This window comes from Paramormyrops kingsleyae, chromosome 2 (assembly GCF_048594095.1).
Source record: "Paramormyrops kingsleyae isolate MSU_618 chromosome 2, PKINGS_0.4, whole genome shotgun sequence".
Classification (NCBI taxonomy): domain Eukaryota; kingdom Metazoa; phylum Chordata; class Actinopteri; order Osteoglossiformes; family Mormyridae; genus Paramormyrops; species Paramormyrops kingsleyae.
Window position 1 is genome coordinate 3668391 of NC_132798.1, and position 21016 is coordinate 3689406.

Below are 21016 nucleotides of genomic sequence, written 5' to 3' on the forward strand. Positions count from 1 at the left end.
GACCCGCCCCGAATCACGTAACTTCCTGCTCGCATTTTCCCAGGGAAATGGCGGCCCTAAGCCCTGATCGTGCTCCAGATGGAGAGACCGAACCCGACACCGAATCCGAACCCGAACCCGACACGGACCCCTGGGTCGGGCTGGGCCCCATCGTTAAGCGGGAGCCCGCGGTGAAGCTCCCGAGTCCGGTGAGCGGCCTGGAGCCGCTATCGTGGTCCGAAGACCATCGCCTGTCGGCCTCCAGTACCAGCAGCATTTCTCTCATGGAGATCCTGTGCGATGTCCACGGCTGCAACCAGGATCTGGTCATGCAGCGGACCTCCATCCCCTTTCCGGACAGTATTTGTGAACTCAAGGTAAATCCTGGCTGACAATGCGGCCGCATGTCGCTTTGCTATTCCATCGCTTCATTGTTATTATTTTGTGGCTGATCTTATTGTGGTTATGTAGCGATAATTGAGTATCTTTTACAGGGTTGGTGTAACCTTACACGCCGCTAACTGGCTATAATCTGGCCGGGGAATGAGGTGTTTTAATCTCCGTTTTAGGATGAATGTCCGATTTATTGCGGCAGTGTTTACAAACCTGCTGCTGGATCCGCCTGTTCCGCTCTGGTACATAACCCACGGACCGTAACCAAAATGATCTAAAATGTTCTTTTTGATAAATATTTATTTATAAACGTGGTCTTGAAAAGTAATCTGATAAAAGGTCATTTTTATTGTTATATTTGCATCAATGTATCATCAACCAGTAGCATTGTTGGTTAGCTTGTTACAAATTTTTCGTGAATTTTATTTTTATTGTTTTTGTGAATATTTTTGCATTTTATCTTCAGGTGGGCCTGGAGGAAGGAGAATCTGAAGGCGGGGGAGGCAAGGAAACACCAGATTCACCAGAGAGCCAGTGTTTGTCGGATAGTGTGAAGACCCCAGGTGCAGCAAGTGTTCCACCCCAGACTGGCTTCAAGTACACCAGCTGGTCCCCCTTGGGCTGTGACACCAACGGGCGCTGTCTGCTGGCCTCCCTCACGCTGGACAACCGGCTCACCGTCTACGGCAACCTGAACCGGCTGCAGTGGACGGCTCTGGTGGACCTGACCGAGCTCTACGGTGAGATGCTGGAGGAGAAGGGCTACTCGCTGCCGGGGGCCGAGCCCCCCCTGGGCCCGCTGGAGGACTTGCCCGAGCGTCAGCGGCGCCGTCGCATGCAGAGTCCCGTGCGCATGGAGTGGTCCAGCGTGTGCACCACGCAGCAAGTGCAGATGAACAACGAGTGCAAGGACGTAGGAACGGTGCTACTGGCCGTGCTCATGGAAAATGGGGACCTGGCCATCTGGCAGTTCAAACTACCCTTTGAGGACAAAGATTCGGTGCTTTCCTGCAACACTATCCAGTCGGGGGTGTCTGCACCCAGCGTGCTGGCTTGGTGGGAGTATGAGCACAGCGGACGGAAGATGAGCGGACTGATCGTGGGCAGCTCGGTGGGGCCCGTCAGGATCCTTCCGGTAAACCTGAAGGCCGTGAAGGGCTATTTCACGCTGCGGCAGCCTGTGGTACTGTGGCAGGAGACTGACCAGATTCCGGTGCACAACATCAAGTGCATCTCGCTCTTTCACCCCTACCAGAAGTGCAACTGCAGCCTGGTGGTGGCGGCTCGCGGTTCCCACCTTTTCTGGTGCCTCCTGCTGATCTCCAAGGCCGGCCTGAACGTGCACAACTCTCACGTGACCGGCCTGCACACCACACCCATCATGTCGATGACTGCCAGTCGCTACGGAGGCTCGATTTTCACGTGTTCGGCCGACGGCGTAGTGAAGAAGCTCACGCCCATATTCACTGACATGGCGGTCATGTTCAAGCAGGAGGAAATCAACATGCCCGAGGGCGTGATTGGCAGCAGGTTACATGGGATCGGCGTCAGTCCCAACGGTGCCTATCTGGCACTGGTCACCACAGAAGGTGTGACCAACGGCCAGGTCCCGGTCAGCCGGGCGTTCCAGGTCCAGTTTATCACGTTGAAGACCCCAGACGACGCGGCAGCAGAGCTTCTGGAGTCCATGGTGCAGAACCTTTTCAAGCAGACGGACCTGCTGGATCTAGTGCGCTGGAAGGTTCTGCGGGACAGGCGCATTCCGCCCATGCTGCAGGAGGAGCTGGACGACAAAGTTCACGCCACAGGCTCCACCTACCTGTGGCGCTTCAAGCTCTTCCTGTTCCGCGTGCTCTACCAGTCCCTGCAGAAGATGTCGGCAGAATCGCACTGGCTTCCTTCGCATGAGGACACCAAAGTGTTCATTGTGGACGAAGAGGGCGAGGACAATAGCGAGGATTCCCCTGCTGGAGCCTCTGCCTCGGGGGGGGTGGGATTAAAGGGACCTGGGGGAGGGGCCTCAGACGAACAGATGAGTGAGGTCATTGCCTGGATCGAGGCGGTGGAATCTCACCTGACGCGTGAGCATATGAAGAGGGTGCTGGGGGAGGTGTATCTCCACACCTGGATCACCGAGAACACCAGCATCCCCACCCGCGGCGTGTGTGACTTCCTCATGAGTGACCCGACCTATGAAGACAGGGCTGCCAGGGTAAGCAAGGACTGCAAAGACAAAAACACTTAGGCTACGTTCACATTGCCATGCTGAAGTGACTCAAATCGGATTTTTTGCCTTAATGTGACACAGATCTGATCTTTTCAGGGCTGTGTGGACACAAATCATTTGTGCCACTTTCATATGTGGTACTAAATCGGATACGTATCCGATTCGCAGCCATGCGACCTGAATGTGACGCTCAGATCGGAATTCATGTGGCTTTTTGCTTATACGCATGCGCTGACATCAGCCTGCACCGGCAGCGCAGGAAGGTAGAAATGGAGGAGAGCTGCGATAAGTCAGTGGAAGGGTGGAGAAGGTGGGGATTTAATTGATATTTGGGGAAATGAATCTGTTCAAGTGAAACTGGAAGGAACCAGACGTAATAGAGTAATATTTGAAATAATTGCCAAAGAAATGGCACAGCGCGGACACGAACGTGGCTACAATGCCAAAGAAAAATAAAGAGCCTGAAGTCAAAGTTTAAAGAGGCAAAAGACTCGAATCAGCGCAGCGGTCATGGCCGGACAACGTGCCAATTTTACGACCAGCTTTTTACCCGTGTAAAAACGTATCAATGTGCGCATGCGTGACGTTTCGGAGGACCGATGCGTTCACATTACAGTCAGATACAGGTCACTTCTAGTTATGAATGTGAACCATCAAGATAGACAAATCCGATATGAGCAAAAAAATCGGAATTGAACAATGTGGCTGGCAGTGTGAACGTAGCCTTATTCTCCAATTCAAATGTGGTTCTCAGTAGTAATACTGAAATGCAAACTGCGGTTAATGACATGAATTATTGCCAGAATAAGGGAGACACTCAGGTAAATTAGAAAAACAGTGTATATGAAAACCATTAAGAATTAACAACGGCAGACATGCCACCGTACCCAGGGTCATTTTTAAAGATGCGGGGCAGCCATAGAAAAATCATCTTAGAAAGAGAAAGAGCTGCTAATGATTTTAATTTCATTTATGATTTTGGCTTCCAATGATTATCAAAGCAAAATAATTCAGATAAAACAATTGTGGTGCTACATTTCATTTCACTGTGATGCTGCTGTTCTTGTTACAAATCCTGTGCACCCCTTTCAAACGACTTTTTTTTTGTTGCTCAGTTGAATAATGTTTAGGGTTTAGAAGTCCACTGTTAAAATGGCAAGTTTTTTCAAAAGTTCAGTCAGTGCATGATATTTCCAAAGTCAATGAGTAATCAGTGTTAAATAATCATAATCGCAATATTGACCAAAATAATCATGATTGTGATTTTTGCCATAATCGAGCAGCCCTGCCGGTGGCTGAAATTATGATAGCATAGAAGTCTGATGGGAAAGACTGCATCAACCAGCAACAACTGTAGGTAAATTCACATACTCACTGTGAAGCTGCTTCAAAATGCAAGAACAGACTCAGCAGCTCACCCAGCTGACTGCAAATGTCAGTTTAGTTTAATGAATTGATTATTTTGTGAAAGATGTGGTAGTGCAGAAAGATCTTGCTATACACAAAACTGACTCATCATTCGCCCTGTTCTCAACAAGCAGATGAGTCTGTTTGCAGTGTGCACCAGAAAAGGCCTGCAGACTTGAGTCTCTCCCTGGGGTTTCCGTCAGTGGTGTAGCGTACATTTTGCTAGTGTAGATGAGCTTTGCGTAAGCTCTTAGTGGGCAAGTTAAACACCAGTAAACACTAAGTCATCCTGGGTGATCTGTGTTGAAGCATTTCTGTCTCGATCGGCAAAGAATCTTCCAAAATGGCAAAACCCTCACACTCAAGGAGTTTATGCCATCATGAGGGGCTCAGCGTGAGGTGGGGGGCCGGGTGTTTGAGGATAACGGTGGACAGTAGGGGGAGATCGGAAAAAATGAAGTGGGGCTATTGTACTCAGTCTAAATGTGGTCCCAAATGAGGCAGCTAAGGTTACAGACAAGTTCCTAGGAATTAGCAACTATTCCTCTTGCCCAGTTTTGATATCTGCTTGTCTTAGACCAAGTGTTTCTCTTGATGAAGTACGGAATGATCTGATATTGATTGAGTTTTTTTTCCCCATTCGGTAACCATGGCATCATCCCCGAAAAAGCGAAGGCTCTTCTGAAGCTGATATTGACCTCCTTTGGATTTCCTCTTCCCAGGTCCTCATTGGGCACATCTTTAAGAAGATGAACAAGCAGACCTTCCCAGAGTACTGCAGCCTTTGCAAAGAAGTGCTGCCCTTTACTGACCGGAGGCAGGCCGTGTGCTGCAATGGCCATATATGGCTCAGGTATCTGTGTCCTTCACCTGCTTTAACCAACCAGCTGTCAGATGTACTGTATCGTTTATCCAGGCAAAACTCTGTAATATGAATATACTCACCCTTATTTCATAGAGCCTAAAGCCTTCATTAGGGTTTTGCATAGCCTTGTACATTTTCTTGAGCTATTCCTATGATATGAATACTTGATTGAAGTAGTATTTTCAATAACTTGACTCATTGGTTGGCATCTGTACAGTGGGCTTTAGCGCGGCCCACAGCAGATGTGGTACTGAACTGCCCTTTGTCAGAATACCTCAGAAAACCAGGCCCAACAGTTCAAATGATCCGATGTTCAAGCGCTTGGCACCAGTGAGAGTCTGGAATCATGTTAAATAACCCACAGCTGCGAGAGTAAAGCCCCTTTGACGAGTGGCAGTGATATTATTAGATAGCTACCAGACCAGTCGTCTATACCAGTATTACACTTGGCTTGAATTCCTGCAGCCAGCAGTAATCAGTTGTATTATAAATGTAACTTTGCTAGCTATTGTAGGAAGTGCCTAAAGTTGGTCAATTCTGAAGCTCTGTTATAGTTGACTTATAGTTACTCCTGCTTGGTAATTATTTTGTCTGGCTCTGGGTTACTGACTGATCACGGCGCCGAGTACTAAGCACGTTCCTAAGCTGCTTAGCGCCTCACTAATGTGATGGGCCCACACTTATAAGGAAGCCCTACAAGGATTCTTATGCTAAAACACCTAGAGCGTGGACGTCATGCTTTTTGTCCAATACAAAGCAGTTCATACTAAGCCTAAAAGCTTCCGTAAGTAAAATGAGACATTTATGAATTGCTGCTATGATTTTGTCAAGCCCTTTGTATCTTAATGATCACTGTTCTTGACTGTTGACATCGCGTGTAGCTCCGTTCGTCGGTGGAACTTCTAGCCCTTTCAAACTGGCTCGTCTGAATGCTGCTCAGTTCCTTCTTGTCTCACTAATGAGTCCAACAGGTCCATCTGTGGATCAGAGCAGATCTTGGCGGCTGGCATCCCAGTAATATGTATAGTGTGAAGCTGTTGTCCTGTTTGTTGTTGGTTATTTATTTATTTGTGTTTTTCTGCATTTAAAAAAAGCTCTCATGCTATGCATTTATTATGGAAAGCTTGACATCGCCCCCCCATATTCTCCATTATCTGTGTCATGCTTGTTTGTGGTCTTGCCCACATGAGACCAGGGTATATTTTGCACACGGTTAATTTTCCTGTTCCATCTGTACTCCATGTTAATGGGTTTCTTCGAAAAAATATGATGTGATTCATGCTAATTAAAAACCACTGTGTGAATGTCTGTATTGCAAAATGACCCACTAGATCATTTGAGGTAGATCTTCTGCGGTTCTTGAATCTTTGCATTCACTCATAATTCTTTTGGCGCCGGCAAAACTTGAATTCGAAAAATTGAATTGATCTGTAAAAAAAATTCCACCTTCTAGCTCGTGGTGGTACGGCCCATGCAGAGATTTTTCGAAGGGCAGATGCTCAAATGGGTGGGACCACCTTGGTAAATTTTGGGGGACTTAGAACCTCATACGGGGGTCACTTTCACTCGTTTGGACAAAAGGGGAAGGTGTTCAGGCACCACCAGCCCCTGGAGGAGATGCCAGCCCATCACTACATGCAGTGCCACTCCTAACGACTGCGGACAGTAACCCACACAACACAGGGAGGACTCGCAAACTCCACAAACGTAGAGTGGAGGAGAAATTCGAACCCGCAACCCTGGGGATGTGAGGAAACAGTGCTAGCCACTGTGCTGCCCTCCTTTTACAAACCTCAAATTTAAAAAATATCTGGTTTAACATTTGCCCTCACCTTAAAAAATATTACTGGACGGAGTACAGCTTCAATTGGGAAATGACCGACTTGGCTATGGTGAAGCTTATCAGGCTGGGTGACATGGCGTGTGGCCTGTAACTTAAGCAACCCAAGCCCAGTCTTGCCTGCAATGAGTCGCCAGGCCCAGAACATTTATTTTCACCCTGGATAATTATGGTGGGGGTGGTGTTGGATTTGACCTCTGGGGGTCGCCGTACGGCCCATTCCTGCTCGTCCCCCACTTAGTGCTCTTGTTTCTGCGATTTCCTTGTAGCTTTTAGCTCTTATGCTACCCCCTCCCCTCCACACCCCCATTCTTCCAAGCGTGTCCTTTTAGCACTGTGACACGCAAAACTGTCATCTTACGTGGGCTTTGTTCACATCAGGGGCTCGACTGTATTTTAATGGCAAACACCTTTTTTGTTGTTACTTTCGCATGTGGGATTTTTCAAATAGTTCTTCATTTTGTCGTAAGGTATCCTGGCCTATTAAGTGGCATGCCGCGAACAGCCAGGGCTCGCTGGTGCCACGAGTGTGAAACGAGCGCGCTCTCTCTCTCTCTCTCTCTCTCTCTCTCTCTCTCGCTCTCTCTCTCTCTAGGTGTGTGCTGTCGTACCAGGCCTGTCAAACGCTCACGTTCAGACGCTGCCTCCTGCAAGACAGCATTGCCAGATACCCTGTGCCTGAAGGTGCGTGTCCCTCCCCCCCCCCCCACCCCAATTTTGGCTTTGGTTTCACTTTATGCCGTTTGAACTCGGAATGGCGGGGAGCTGATCCGCTGTTCTCGAAGGCAGGCTTTCAAAACACAAAGGACAGCGCTTTCCGTGTGTCACGAGTGCCTACGGTTTTTATTTCTTCTTTTTCTTGGCACCGACGATAAATGTAAACGTGTCTGTAAGTTAGCGCGAATCGAATAGCTAAGTGACGGACGGGTCGTGATGCGCGTTTGCTCAGACGGGTCAGGCAGCTAAAAACTAACTGTCGGCTTCTCCTTCTAAACCCTCCACAGACCCAGACTGGATCAAGAGGATATTGCAGGGACCTTGTACCTTCTGTGACTCCCCACTCTTCTAGCTAGAAGACGACGGCTGCATTGTTTCAGGCTGGCACAAGCCTGCTCAGTCTACATGGACTTTATTTTATTATGTAAATGCAGCTTTTTATTATGAATTTGATTTGGTATTGTTTATTAATTATTGAGTATAGTTCCCTTCCTCATTCTGGGGAAGTATGTTGAATACTATCTTTTTTTCCCACAATGTACAGAATTTCAGTCTGGGTTAAGACTGTGTGGTTCATGTTCACTACGTACTTCTGTCATTGTTCCACATCTTGTGACCAGGTAGCTGGCTCCAGCATCATTTTCTTATCTTGCTTTTCACATTACAGATCTCCATATTTATATATAATATATATATATATATAAAAAATAGAGCAATGTAAAGTTTTAGGCCTTTTATTTTATTTTGTCGTTATGCAGTTTGACAGGATCATCATAATTTCCTTGCGCGGCATTGTTCAAATACATATTTCGCTAAATTGGCTTTGGAAAATTCATGTCCGACGCTCCTTTAGTTATGCAACCCTTCCTTTAAAGACCTGAGACGAGGGCTTCATATAGATGAGGCGAGAGACGGGCAACAGAAAAGATTCAGTCCCTCCCAAGGGTCTGGTTTCTAATGAGATTCCACTGTAATGAGGGGCAGGTCCTGCTGGCAGATGTGAGACTAATTTTAATTAATGAGGTTAGAGTGCATATTGTTAAATATGATTAACCCTTTTCGGAGAACAGCGGCTGGGTGCTGTGTGTCTGCGCCGGCCCCGTATTCCCTGCACCTTGGCTGCCCGACACGGAGGTCGGCGCCTCCTGATCAAAGACCCGGCTGGGCCTCTTGAGAGACCCCGAATGATCGCCGCCGACTCGGTCGCCTGTGCTCAGCCACAACATCCACACCCCCACCTCGTCTTACGGTGGGCTGCGGGGGGCCGCCCTGCCCCGCGGGGGACCGCTCTGCCCCGCTTGGCGCTTGACACGTGAGCGTTTTTTTTTTATATATATATATATATATTTTTAATATATATTTTAACAGCGTATCCAAGAAACGCTGCAAACCGAAAGCGCCCGTCCATCTCAAAGAGCTCTTAAGAAAATGCAAAGATGGAAAGAAACCGGAGGAATTTATAGGCTTGTAGTGGATGTTTCTGCACTTATTTCTCATCGGCTGATCTTTCTGAGCACTGTGGTCCTGACACTGCACAGTGGATTATGGGAAAACGGGTCAGGGAACACGTCTGCCGTTTAAATCCAAAGTATTTTCCTTAATTGCATAAAATCTGCAAAGGATACACGATTATATCTGCTAACTGTTTTAACAATTCATTGATCCAAAACCGTTGATGTCCACTTGCCTTTTGGTGCATCGTCCTGTTTCCATGGATGGTGAAAGCTTCGTACTTAATTAGGGACTCCCATAATCTTGCTCTTTCTTATAACATAGGAAATCCTATAATCGTTTAATTAGATATAGCTGAATAACAGTAGTATATATGTGAAATTAAAGCTGGTTGTCAATGGAAGACTTTTTCACAGATGTATAGACGGCTCCCAGTGGTCCTGGTTTAATCTCCAAGCCCCGTTTACCCCGTAAATAGTGCTGTTTGCCAGGATGTGTGTTATGGTTCTTACGTCTGGATTCAGCCCTGCCTTGCTGCATGGTCTGAAGAAATGTATCTTAGCCAAGAAACTGTACGTGCTGTTTTTGTTTTGCTTCTTTTGTAAATAAATTTTTAAAGTATTTTGTACAATTATTATAGGGTCACTTGTCTCCATGTACACGTGTTATGAAAGATACGACGTCTCAGTACATAGTAGGTGGCGACATGCTAAATATCAGCCTTAAGATCCAACCAGCTTTACGGCATGTTTGTCTGCTGCTAGCCATAACGCTACTTTGTATCGCTATCCTGACCATTGCGATGTTTACAAACAAAGTTTACAGTGTGGCTTGTAAAATGTATATGAAGCGCACACATGTGGAAGTTCATATAGACGAGATGATAGATGGGGAGCAGATGCTGATTGGATGGTCCCGGTGCACGAGCTGGATGCGGAAACGCAGCCTGTGCTTCGAAAAGGGCTTCTGACTGACGGACAGAAGGGAAGGAGCCCAGATGTGATTATTAGCTTCATTATCTCACGTTTTGAGACTCAACACATGAGCGCGTTTTACATTATAATTATCAAACATTTAATGCCCGACATTAAGCCGAGCTACGGCTGCTAAATAAATCAGTGAATCTGGGAGCGGGTGGGGGGGGGGTTGTGGAAATAGATACCCTGCAAATAAAAGGAGCCTAAACTTTCATCAAGTTTACACCCCTCCTCCCTCGCCTCTTTAATGAAGATACTTGTCCCCTCGCTGAAGCAGGCAGCCACGGCCCAGACCTCGTGTGGTAATTAAGTCGATCCGGGGTTGTCATAGAGATCCATCTGAGGGGAGTTTTAAATGTGTCGGTTAACATGTTTTTCTAACTGCTTTACTTAACCGGCCCGTCCCGGTGGGAGGGGAGCGGTGACCCGTGACGGGAGGCGCGGCTGCGGGAGGAGCACTGGCAGAAGATGTCAATAACCGCAGTGCTGCTTGTTCTCCAGCATGTGATCACTGGAGTGGAACTAATACCCCCCAGCACACAAGGCCCAAACAGACTGTATTTTACTGCTACATTAATTAAACAAACTCAGAATTAACGAGGGTCCTGTCTGCCTCTGTGACAGCCGAGGGTCAGGGGGCTTTAGGCTGGGGGGGGGGGGGGGGGTTGTTAGAGGGCGATTTTTAGTGTCTTTTTGCAGTGTTTGTTGGCTCCTGCGGAAAAAGAAAATGAATGGCTTCCCACGAAAGCATGGGACTAATGGCTGCCCTAACAGGAAGTCTGTCCTTTATGATTAAATACAGACAATGGGATATGTGCAAAAAATAATTCAAATAAACCATATATGTCCTATTAATGCAATGAAATAAGTCAAAGCTTGGGGAGAAACTTATGTTGTAACCAAAGATGCAATAATGTTACATTTACAGTAAATCTAAAAGCCTGTAATTAAATTTTTTTTTTTTAAATGAAACACCACTTTAATAGATGCACTGCATTCACAGAGGAGCTTTATTTGAGGGTAGGTTGTCATTATGCTCCTGCTCTATGCCTGCTCTCCTTCTGTACACCTGCTACTCCTCTGCTCTCCTTCTGTACACCTGCTACTCCCCTGCTCTCCTTCTGTACACCTGCTACTCCTCTGCACTCCTTCTGTACACCTGCTACTCCCCTGCACTCCTTCTGTACACCTGCTACTCCCCTGGACTCCTGCTGTATGCCTGTTACTCCCCTGAGCTCCTTCTGTATACCTGCTACTCCCCTGGACTCCTGCTGTATGCCTGTTACTCCCCTGAGCTCCTTCTGTATACCTGCTACTTCCCTGTACTCCTGCTGTATGCCTGTTACTCCCCTGAGCTCCTTCTGTATACCTGCTACTCCCCTGGACTCCTGCTGTATGCCTGTTACTCCCCTGTGCTCCTTCTGTATACCTGCTACTCCTCTGCACTCCTTCTGTACACCTGCTACTCCCCTGCACTCCTCCTGTACACCTGCTACTCCCCTGGACTCCTGCTGTATGCCTGTTACTCCCCTGAGCTCCTTCTGTATACCTGCTACTCCCCTGGACTCCTGCTGTATGCCTGTTACTCCCCTGAGCTCCATCTGTATACCTGCTACTCCCCTGGACTCCTGCTGTATGCCTGTTACTCCCCTGAGCTCCTTCTGTATTCCTGCTACTCCCCTGCACTCCTGCTGTATGCCTGTTACTCCCCTGAGCTCCTTCTGTATACCTGTTACTCCCCTGCGCTCCTTCAGTACACCAGCTGCTCCCCTGCACTCCTGTACACCTGCTACTCCCCTGCAATCCACCTGTATGCCTGTTACTCCCCTGCTCTCCTGCTGTATGCCAGCTACTCCCCTGATCTCCTGCTCTATGCCAGCTACTCCCCTGATCTCCTGCTCTATGCCAGCTACTCCCCTGATCTCCTGCTCTATGCCTGCTACTCCCCTGATCTCCTACTCTACGCCTGTTACTCCCCTGCTCTCCCGCTCTACGCTTGTTACTCCCCTGATCTCCCGCTCTACGCCTGTTACTCCCCTGCTCTCCCGCTCTACGCCTGCTACTCCCCCGCCTTCTCCCCAGAACCAGGCTCCTGTGTGCTTGGGAGCACAGAGTAACACTTTGGCAAGCGCTCTACTAGCCGACTCTCCAGCGTCTCAAAAATGGCGCGGGGGTCCTGGTCGGCGTTGACGTGCACGGCATCAGGGTACATGGCTTTCAGGGCTGGGACTTGTACCGAATAGCAGCTCAGCCGGTTCAGCAAGCGGGCCTGAGAGTCGCGGGGGTTCTGACAGAGCCGGGCCTGCACCTCCGGGCCAGGGGGCGGCTTAAACAGCGAGTGGTACCTACAGGGAGCGCGAGGTCCAGGACAAAAAGCATAAAATAAAATGACGAGCAAGGAACCCCCAGACATTCAGGTACAGTGAAGTGCTGCTGCTTTACCTCTCGCCTGTGACATGATCAACGGCCCTCAAGGTGACGACCTCCTTTACAGCGTCGTCAGGCATCTCCAGGAAGAAAACCCTGCAGAGGAGGAGCACCAGAAGAATCAGTCGGAGGATTTCTGACTACACCACACTGATACTTCCAGGATGCATGAAGCAGCCTATGTTACTGCTAAGGTCAGTGTTTCCCAATCCGGTCCTTGGGGACCCACAGACAGTCCATGTTTTTGCTCCCCCCCCCCAGCACCCTACCCGGAGCAAAAACATGGACCGACTGAGGGTCCCAAAGGACCGGATTGGGAAAAACAGGCATATTGATTTCAGGGAAGCGGATGACAGACAACCAGTAGTAGTGAGGTGGTTAGGTTTACGCTGTATTATGGGAATTATTTGAAAATTCCCCAACTTCTCTGCAAATTTTATTGGCAAATACTGGAATACCGTGGTATAATGTCTAGAAGCTATGATGGCATTAAAAATTAGATACTGTCCAAGCTTAATGCTGGCTGGGGTGGTGTTGAGCAGGACCATGGCAGTAAAACTCCTTGCCAGGTAATTTTAACGATAGATTTCTGAGATATTGTGCATCATTTGCGGGTGTCAGGGAGCTGCTGTCAATTTGTGGGAGAGGCGGAATGTCTGCGAAGCTGAAGCCAGGATCTTGTCTCATTTTAGCTCCCCTGGATGCTCTCAAGACTAAGACATCATTCCGCCATGTAGAAAAGGGTCCTGCAACATTCAGCCTGAAGCACACGTTTATGACAACGGGAGAAATGTCAGGCCAGAAGAAAGCAGCGTCCAGCGATCACTACGGCCTAATTCTTCCGGCTGATTCCATCAGCAACTGCTTCATTAAACGGCCCCAAATCATGCTTCTACCCATCTCTGCTAATTAGATCAAATCACCTGGGATCAGATATGAGATATATAATTTATATAAGACGAATCAGGCAGGCCCTACAAATTTAGCAGCTTGATGGCTCTATCAGACTGGGATCTTGTTGCCTCCATACTCAAGCTCACAAGCAGGAATTCCATAACTTCTTGCACACATCAGAAGAAACATACCAGTCTTCTAGGTTTTGCTTTTCCCTTCAGGTAGAACATGTCCAAATCGGTGTGAATCTGCTTTAATAATGACAGCGTTAAACACTGGATGTGTCTCAGCAGTGCGGGAATACCTCCGCTTTTCTGAAAATCTTTCATATGACACTTCTGATATCGTTTTATTCCTCTCTTCCACGTGGATGAGATACGGCGAAGACAGAGATGATGTGCGTCTCCATTCTGTATTTCAGCTGCATGAAAGGAAGATCCTCTTCACTTCTAGCTTAACGTGAATATGTTAAGACACTGGCATGTTCTTGGCGTATGTACTTAGTGTAAGTAGTATATCTTCAGCAATGTACACTGCTAATGGCGGAAAATCACAAGGTGAGCTGCAGTAATACAGGTAAGAGTTTAAAAAAAGCAGTTGCTGGAGACGGATGAGGAAGCAATAAAGGTCCTCGCTGAAGGACTGCGGATCCTTGTAGGAAAGTGCTCCTCACTGTGATGCTGTCCTCACAACTCACTGATGCATGGGCTATCTGGACCACGCTCAACACACGGCCTCCCGAACATGCTGCAAACTTCACAGGGGTTTCAAAGTCAAAGCCCCCGTGAAAGGTGAGCCCTGCACTGCAACTGGCACGTTACCGATGGCTTTCACCTTTATATTACAAAACTGCATCCTGTACTGAGACATTGAACTTGGGGGGGGTGGGATGTTCCCCTCATATTTATCTCATCTGTTAGGATGCCAGAAACACTTTAATGATGGTTGATGGATTCCTGAGGACTGCGGTAGGGGATTGTCTGACTGAGGTAGGTCTGGGAAGACGTCGGACGAATGCACTGTAATATTTATTTACAACAGTTACAAAATCATCAACAGTTACACCCGAATATTTACAATAATGTAAATGTACCCTGTCACAGAGTGCAAAGTGAATGGAACTCTTGTGGGTTTATTTGTCTTAAAGTTAAGGTTTTTATTTGTGTTTTTAGGTAACCTGGTAACTGCAGTGTGAGAATATGTAATTATTTCAAGAGAAACAGTTTCCTGAAATTTTTATGAATATTTGTCTTGAAAAAATAAATAACTACTGTGCAAAGCTATTAGAATTAATATTTATGCCATATTATGAAATATTCATAAACCTAATAGAAAGAAAATGATTTGCGATGAGATGGTGTGTTGGCTGTGCTGTGTGCTGTATGTTATAGCCGGGGGTTGGGGTGGCTTAAAAGGAATTCATTTACAGTGGATGCTTTTACCAAGTCGATTTGTGCTAACGTGTGATTATCTCTCAGGCTTCTGTACCACTGGCACTGCTAACCATGATCCTATACATCTCTACTGTACCTGCAGTGTCCTGCACCACTGCCAGTACTAAGACAGATCCCGGTTCCTTTACCACTGACACGGCTGATTGTGATCCTTTGTCTCACCTGTACCTGCAGTGTCCTGTACGACTGATGGTACTGACACAGATCACTGTCCTGCACCACTGACAGAGCTGACACTAGCAAATGACACAGTATACAGGGGAGATGGGGCATGTGTGTACGATATGGATGGCGGGGGGCACGGACTTGAATGCATTGTGCCAAAGTGACTTCTTCCCCATTCTTTGGGCTGTCCCTCCTTAGTGAAGATGATGTGACTGCCCGCATTCGCCTGAAACCCCTTCCTTGCTCACCACAACCATCCAGCTCCCTCTACTCCTGTTCCCTCCTGTTCCATCTACCCAAATTAAGAAATTAATGAGGGATAGATTCTTTACAGATGGCCCCTGCAATGTTTACCACTGATTAAATTATAATTCGGGCCCTGTTGTATTATTTATAAGCCAATTAGAGGAAGTGTTGCTTGATTTGATGGGGAGCGGACACACAAAATGCATTTAACTAATAGAGAGCGGGAGAGTACTGAGCAAGCAGACGGGGGTGGCGTAAGAGGGCCGAACCTGGCGATTGCCCGTAACTCTCTAGGATTACGTGGCTAATTGCCCTGCTTTATCTGCCTGTCACGGACTTCCATGCATATTTCATTGTTCCCAAAGACTTTGATTGTTTGCACTCGTGTTGCGGCTGTAACAAGCAGAAGAGCAGCCAAACTGGAGTGTAGTTAAAGACGGGCAGCAGGCAGGGTGGGGTGATAAGGGGTGGGGGCGCAGCTTTCAGAGGGCTGCACATATATCAGTCACCCCTTATTAAAGCAAGGTCATGCGGACAACAGGCTAAACGCTGCATGATGTCCTGTTTTTTTGCACACCAATTAAATGCAATGAAATACATCTGGTCATTTCACTCAATTAGGAGATAATGACAATATTATGGTTTGAATACTGCGACAATTATAATCAATAACAGTAAAAAGAGGACTTAAATGTTTTTCTTTTTTTTAAACCTCATTAAATTCTGGGAACATAGTGTCAAACTGGTGAAAGATACCATTCTACCAAGACCATTCTTATTAACATACACAAATGAGGTGCCTCTAACTGAGAAACGTGACATTTGCACTTAAATTTAGAACTTGGAAGTTTATATACTCTATAAACTTTAATTATGTAGCTCATTCAGCCTGAAACTCAGAAATTCAGTAGAAAAACATGTGATACAAGCTGGTGACCTTCAGCGTGACCTTTCCCACCGATACGCAGAGGGCAAAAGTTTATGAACTTCTCTGAAGACCAGCAGCTCTATGAAGATGTCTGCCTGCTTTACCTGTGTTCTGTGTTGTATGAGTATACTGTAGCTTCTCTGGTTTTTAATCTCCGCATTGTGTGAGTTGTCTGACTTCTATCGTTAAGTAGAAGCCAAGGCGACTGCGGCCTCTCCGCTTACATTAGCGAGGACCGTGAGTGGCAGCTCTCAAGGGCAGGGGCCAGTCCAGCGGAAACGGCAGGACAGTATCTGCAAGTGATTGATCAGCTTTTGAAAGCCGATCGGACAGTTATGCAAAGGAGGAAACTGGAGCGATTGCATCCTTAATTATCTGATGAGGGAAGTTTATCTGAAGGGTCTGTTTTCCTTTTTGTTTATTTTTCTTTCACAAGAATCAGGTGGCGGCTTTTACATAACAAAGCACCGAAGAGTGTCGTGTATTTAGTTTACCTGAAACTACCTTCATGGGTTTCAGTCTGTGTTTGGAGCCCGGCTCCTAAAATGACACACTGGGCTTCTCCACAAAACCCTGCCAACTGCCCTACAGCAGTGACAGGAAGTCACAGCGCCCCTGCTGGTGATAAGGACACGGGGCGAGCCTCCGTACAGCATGCAGGAGAGAGCGAGGGAGAGACGTGAGGGGCCAGAGGTCCCGCTCTTGCCCTGATACAGCTGCTGCTTTTCAAGACAAATGAGCTGCTACAATAAGCTCATCTCAAGCATCTCGAGTCAAAAAAAATATTCACCAGATTCCAGCTTATGCTGTTCTTCTGGAACATCTGCTTCTTGCTGAACTTGTTACACATTAATAACAAGCCCTGCTCAATTGGGCTCCCGCCTGCCAGCTAGCAGAAATATGAACGTCTCAGCTCAACCACTCAAAGCACAAAGTCTGCACTTCCACAAGCTCTTTGGTCCCTAACTGCCACGGGCGCGTTTAAGGTGAGTACAACCTACAGGCGCTTGGCTTTCGGATTCCGATGCCGGTGGCGGGTGCGCGGTTCAGGATACGCGGTTCAGGATACGCGCTGGTTAGAGGAGCCCTTCTAGGAAATGAGGCGAGGGATCCTGGTGCCTGGTAGCGTGTGCCAGCTCTCCGTGGCGACCTTCGGAGAGGCACCCCATTAAAAGCCAATGCGCTGGCACGTTACACCATCACTGACTGACTTATTTATCAATTTTATAGCCCAAGTAACTAGATAGCTGTTAATTAATAAAGCTGTCAGGTAGACTGTGCCACTCGCCCATCGGCATCCCATCAGTAATATTATCTCCTCATTCTATCACACTAGGTCCAAACATGGCCCTCTGGCTCAATTAAGATAATGTTATGCAAATGGGGTCTCCTGCCATTAGCTTTAGCGCCAGAGGCTCTTTGTGGAGTAATTGAGCTTTTGCGGATGGCAATGTAAAAGGCCACTCTTGCTATTAACCAACATTTCTAAATGCTGTTAATATCAGAGGGCGAGGTGCCAGCGGGGGAGGGGGGGGGGGGGGTGATCCAAACGCTGAAGCCCCCCCAGGATTAACATAATGTTGTATCTACGATACAAATAACCCTGAGATACAGGTAAACATCCAGCCAACCTGTAAGTAGGGAATGATCTGAGCAGATCCCAAAGAGAACAATAATTAGGGATTAAAATATGGGAAAAATCTAATCAAATCGGAATTTCTGCTCAACTTGGCCAATGAAACCTATTCTGAGAACTTCCCCTCGGAGTTCATCTTAGGATTCATTTGGAAAGTTCTAGGTGCAGGTTTTATGGGATGGAGAAAAAAAAAAACCTGCAAGCGAGCGCTGAGATTTTTCTCTGCCCTCCGTCGCTGGCAGCGTGGCAGGACAGATGCCTCCGCGTTTCCTTCCCCGTGCTCCTCATCGATGACAGACTGCTCTGTGCCATTAGGGCGGAGAAGCTGAGCCACTCCTGAAGAGAGACCTGACCTGAAAACCTTCAATATTAATGTGCTCCCGCTACACACACTCGCAGCCAGATGGTCCTATTGATTTCCCTCAATCTTATAATGGGAGAGCTATTTGAAAAAAATAAATCTTGCTACAGAGGCACAGCATTTACGTATAACTGTATTTTGATAGAAATGATTGTGTGTGTTTTTATTTCAATTATTATGTGGAAAGGTATAGAACTGCGGCCTCACACATTAATCATTTTATTCACAGGGAGGCCGCTTCCACAATTAGCTAACTCTAAATAAAAAAGGCACTGTACATTCTTCACTTTCTCTGTTTTCCTGTCTTGTTTTACCATAATCACCAGTTTCTCTGTGTCTAGACACACATCTTGGACACCTTTACTGAACAGCCAGCTTGTGTTTACATATTGTGTGGTGTGATATTCATATAATATAAGCCCCAGTTAAGCCATGCATTAATCTGCTTCTTTATCTGACTCAAACGACGTATTCATGCTAGAGGCACGCCATTTAACTGAGGAATGAAGTTTCTGAGAAAATAATAAAGACGAGATACCCAATTCAAGAGTAGGGTCAAATTTTGATGACTTTTGCAATATTACATAAGTCTTCATCAGATCAGCTGATTTGCCTTGTTACTTGGAATGCAGCGTTCAGTACACCAATAACCGTTACGGTTGTTTAAGAGTAAAACTTGCCAATGTAATTTAGTAAATGTTATTTAAGTTATGAAAGGAAGGAGCTATAGAAGGATCAACAGCCAGAGGGCTCATTCCTTCCCACCTCCCTCCAGGTTCTCAGAAGCATGACATACATGGACAGTGGAACAGTGTTTTTTCTTCCACCCCCTCATCGCCAAATGATTTGTACTTGAGTAACTAAGTTACTCATGTCCCCCTAAGTAAAGTGTTACCAGCGGGAGTATAAAAATACTGTTTATAACAAGGGATGAGGAGTCTACAGGAGGTGAGATACAAATGCTGATCCCCTCATGAATAACATCATTTTGTGGCCTGGGTACAATTATCTCTTATAGGTAAACATCCAGTCAACTTGTGTCCAATGCAAGAGACCTGTCTCACAAAGAACCTAACTAACCAGAAAAATTGGTCCATCTATTACGTGCATGTTACAAAAAGTTTGCAGTGCAAATGTAATTTGTGAGGAATCAATTTAAAAGAAATCACAGAAAGAATATAATATGCTGTGGAAGGTCATTTCCTGTGACTGTGGCAAAGTAAGAGGCTTGTCATGGGAGGATCTCGATGTGCATGAAGATAATATGCCTGAAGAAACCTCATTTTTCAACAAGCGACACACTAGAATCCAAAGTAGGTATGGGATTAGCCCACATACGCTTTGTTATGAGTTAGTATGCTTCCTAGAGATCGGTGTAAATCCCACCATCCTCAAGTTGATGAGACATCTCACTGTAATCGCAATTGACGTTTTTCTTTCTTTTCTTTTTTGTAAATGATTGTTTTCTATTAACTCTCCACTATTTTCAGCTCCTTTTTATCCTTTTTCCTTGATATCCTCTTTGAACAATAGAGCAGAGGTAGCCAATCTTACCCAGAAAGGGCCGGTGTGTTTGCGGGTTTTCGCTGCAACTGCCTAATTAGATTACTAATTAGAGGATTGATTGGCTGAAGAGTGCTCACACGTGGGTTTGAACAGCTGACCTACAGGTTATCCCAAAAACCCGCATACACACCGGCCCTTTGTGGATAAGGTTGGCCACCCCTACAATAGAGGATTCTGGGTGATGGAAGAGGAGAGCTAAATGCTTTGGTAACACTCAACAGGGGCACCTGGGGACACACACTGCCCTGTGAACATGTGTAAACTGAACGGTGTCATGTGCATGACGCATTAATGTTAATTTTAGTTTTGTTTGAAAATTATTTAAGTTGAGAGTAATAAAACAGCAGCCATATCCCATGGAAGAATTTAGGTATTTTCAGGTGGGACAACGACAGGTGAAGAGCCCATCACATCAGCTGCATCTAATCTTCAACCAATACTATAAAATCAATGTCTGTTTACATGCCCTTGCATTATTGTCTGATCCAAGCTGTTAGCCTTCCTCAGGCCCAAACCCTATAGTTCCTAGCGTCTTTTTACTGTGCAGAAACCAAAAACCTTGTTTTCATTCCTCTCTCTCTCACTTTAATTAAACTCGTACCCTAACAGATGCCCTATTCTGTCCTCCAGTGCATGTGTCTTGTCATTCTACTCACTGTCCAGACCTAAGCAGTGGCCACAATTACATAAAATCAGTATAACTTGTAGAAATACCCCATTACCATGTACTAGACAGGCAACTGGATGATCGATGGATGGGTGAGCACTGGCATCCCAATCACATAAAATGAGAAAGTAAAATTTTTCTCCAGTTATACTATATATATATAGGACATAATCAGAAACACTTGCCAAGTAATTTATTAAAACTATTTGAATTTAAAATTCATAGTGTTTAGCTGAAACATCGTTCTGACCCCCAGTTACAGATTTGGCTCTATGCATGTCTACTGACAGTAATTCACCCTTATCGCCCCCTAGGGTTGCATAGCGGACAAGTTAAACACACAAAGTGATGAGGCACACCTGCCTCGTTCTGTTAGAATAATGGTTGAAGGTAAAATAAATACACCCATTTACCCAATACATACACATGCAATACTGAGTAAATCTACGTACGTGTTATGTGGTTTAAGACAGTAAAGTGAAAGCTGAGTGAGTGAAGGCCTTTGGCCTAACGCACATGGGGGGGGGGGGGGGTGTTTAAGAGAGGGGGGGGGGACACAGGAAGCCCATTCCAATGATGACCTCATACGTCTTTCCATCCAGCACCCAATTTTGCTCACAACCAATGGGCTGCATAATCTGAGAGTGCCATCAGATCTCCAGGGGGAAGGTATGCTTTAGGGTAATCTGAGTCAGAGATCTGAGTCTACCTGTACTCGTGTATTTGGGATAATTGCAGTCGTGCAGAGCTCAGGTATGATGTGACAGATCAAGAGAGTTAAGCCTCAAGAATCCGCTCCGTGTTGCTTCTTCCCT

At 46.4% G+C, this 21016-nt stretch overlaps 2 protein-coding genes across 5 annotated transcripts in view; one reads left to right on the forward strand and one right to left on the reverse strand.

Moving 5' to 3' along the window:
- gtf3c4 (general transcription factor IIIC, polypeptide 4) lies at positions 1–9514 on the forward strand. Its single transcript, XM_023809549.2, has 5 exons — positions 1–356; positions 839–2584; positions 4729–4859; positions 7307–7395; positions 7716–9514. Exons 1-5 carry the CDS (start codon positions 48–50, stop codon positions 7778–7780), a joined length of 2340 nt encoding a protein of 779 aa, XP_023665317.1. The 5' UTR covers positions 1–47; the 3' UTR covers positions 7781–9514.
- A 1332-nt stretch (positions 9515–10846) lies between these two features.
- The window catches only part of ak8 (adenylate kinase 8), a 40541-nt gene continuing 30371 nt past the window's right edge, over positions 10847–21016 (reverse strand). For all 4 annotated transcript variants that reach the window (XM_072703732.1, XM_072703728.1, XM_072703727.1 and 1 more), the window contains 2 exons: positions 12300–12380; positions 10847–12202 (listed from right to left, as the gene is read on the reverse strand). In XM_072703732.1, coding sequence (XP_072559833.1) covers positions 11917–12202; positions 12300–12380 — 367 coding nt within the window. In that variant the 3' untranslated portion in view covers positions 10847–11916. The remainder of the gene's footprint in view (positions 12203–12299; positions 12381–21016) is intronic.

Coding starts and splice junctions, on each gene's coding strand:
- gtf3c4 (XM_023809549.2), top strand. CDS start 48: ATGGCGGCCCTAAGCCCTGATCGTGCTCCAGATGGAGAGACCGAACCC. Junction 357..838: donor ACAGTATTTGTGAACTCAAG/GTAAATCCTGGC, acceptor TTTTATCTTCAG/GTGGGCCTGGAGGAAGGAGA. Junction 2,585..4,728: donor ATGAAGACAGGGCTGCCAGG/GTAAGCAAGGAC, acceptor TCCTCTTCCCAG/GTCCTCATTGGGCACATCTT.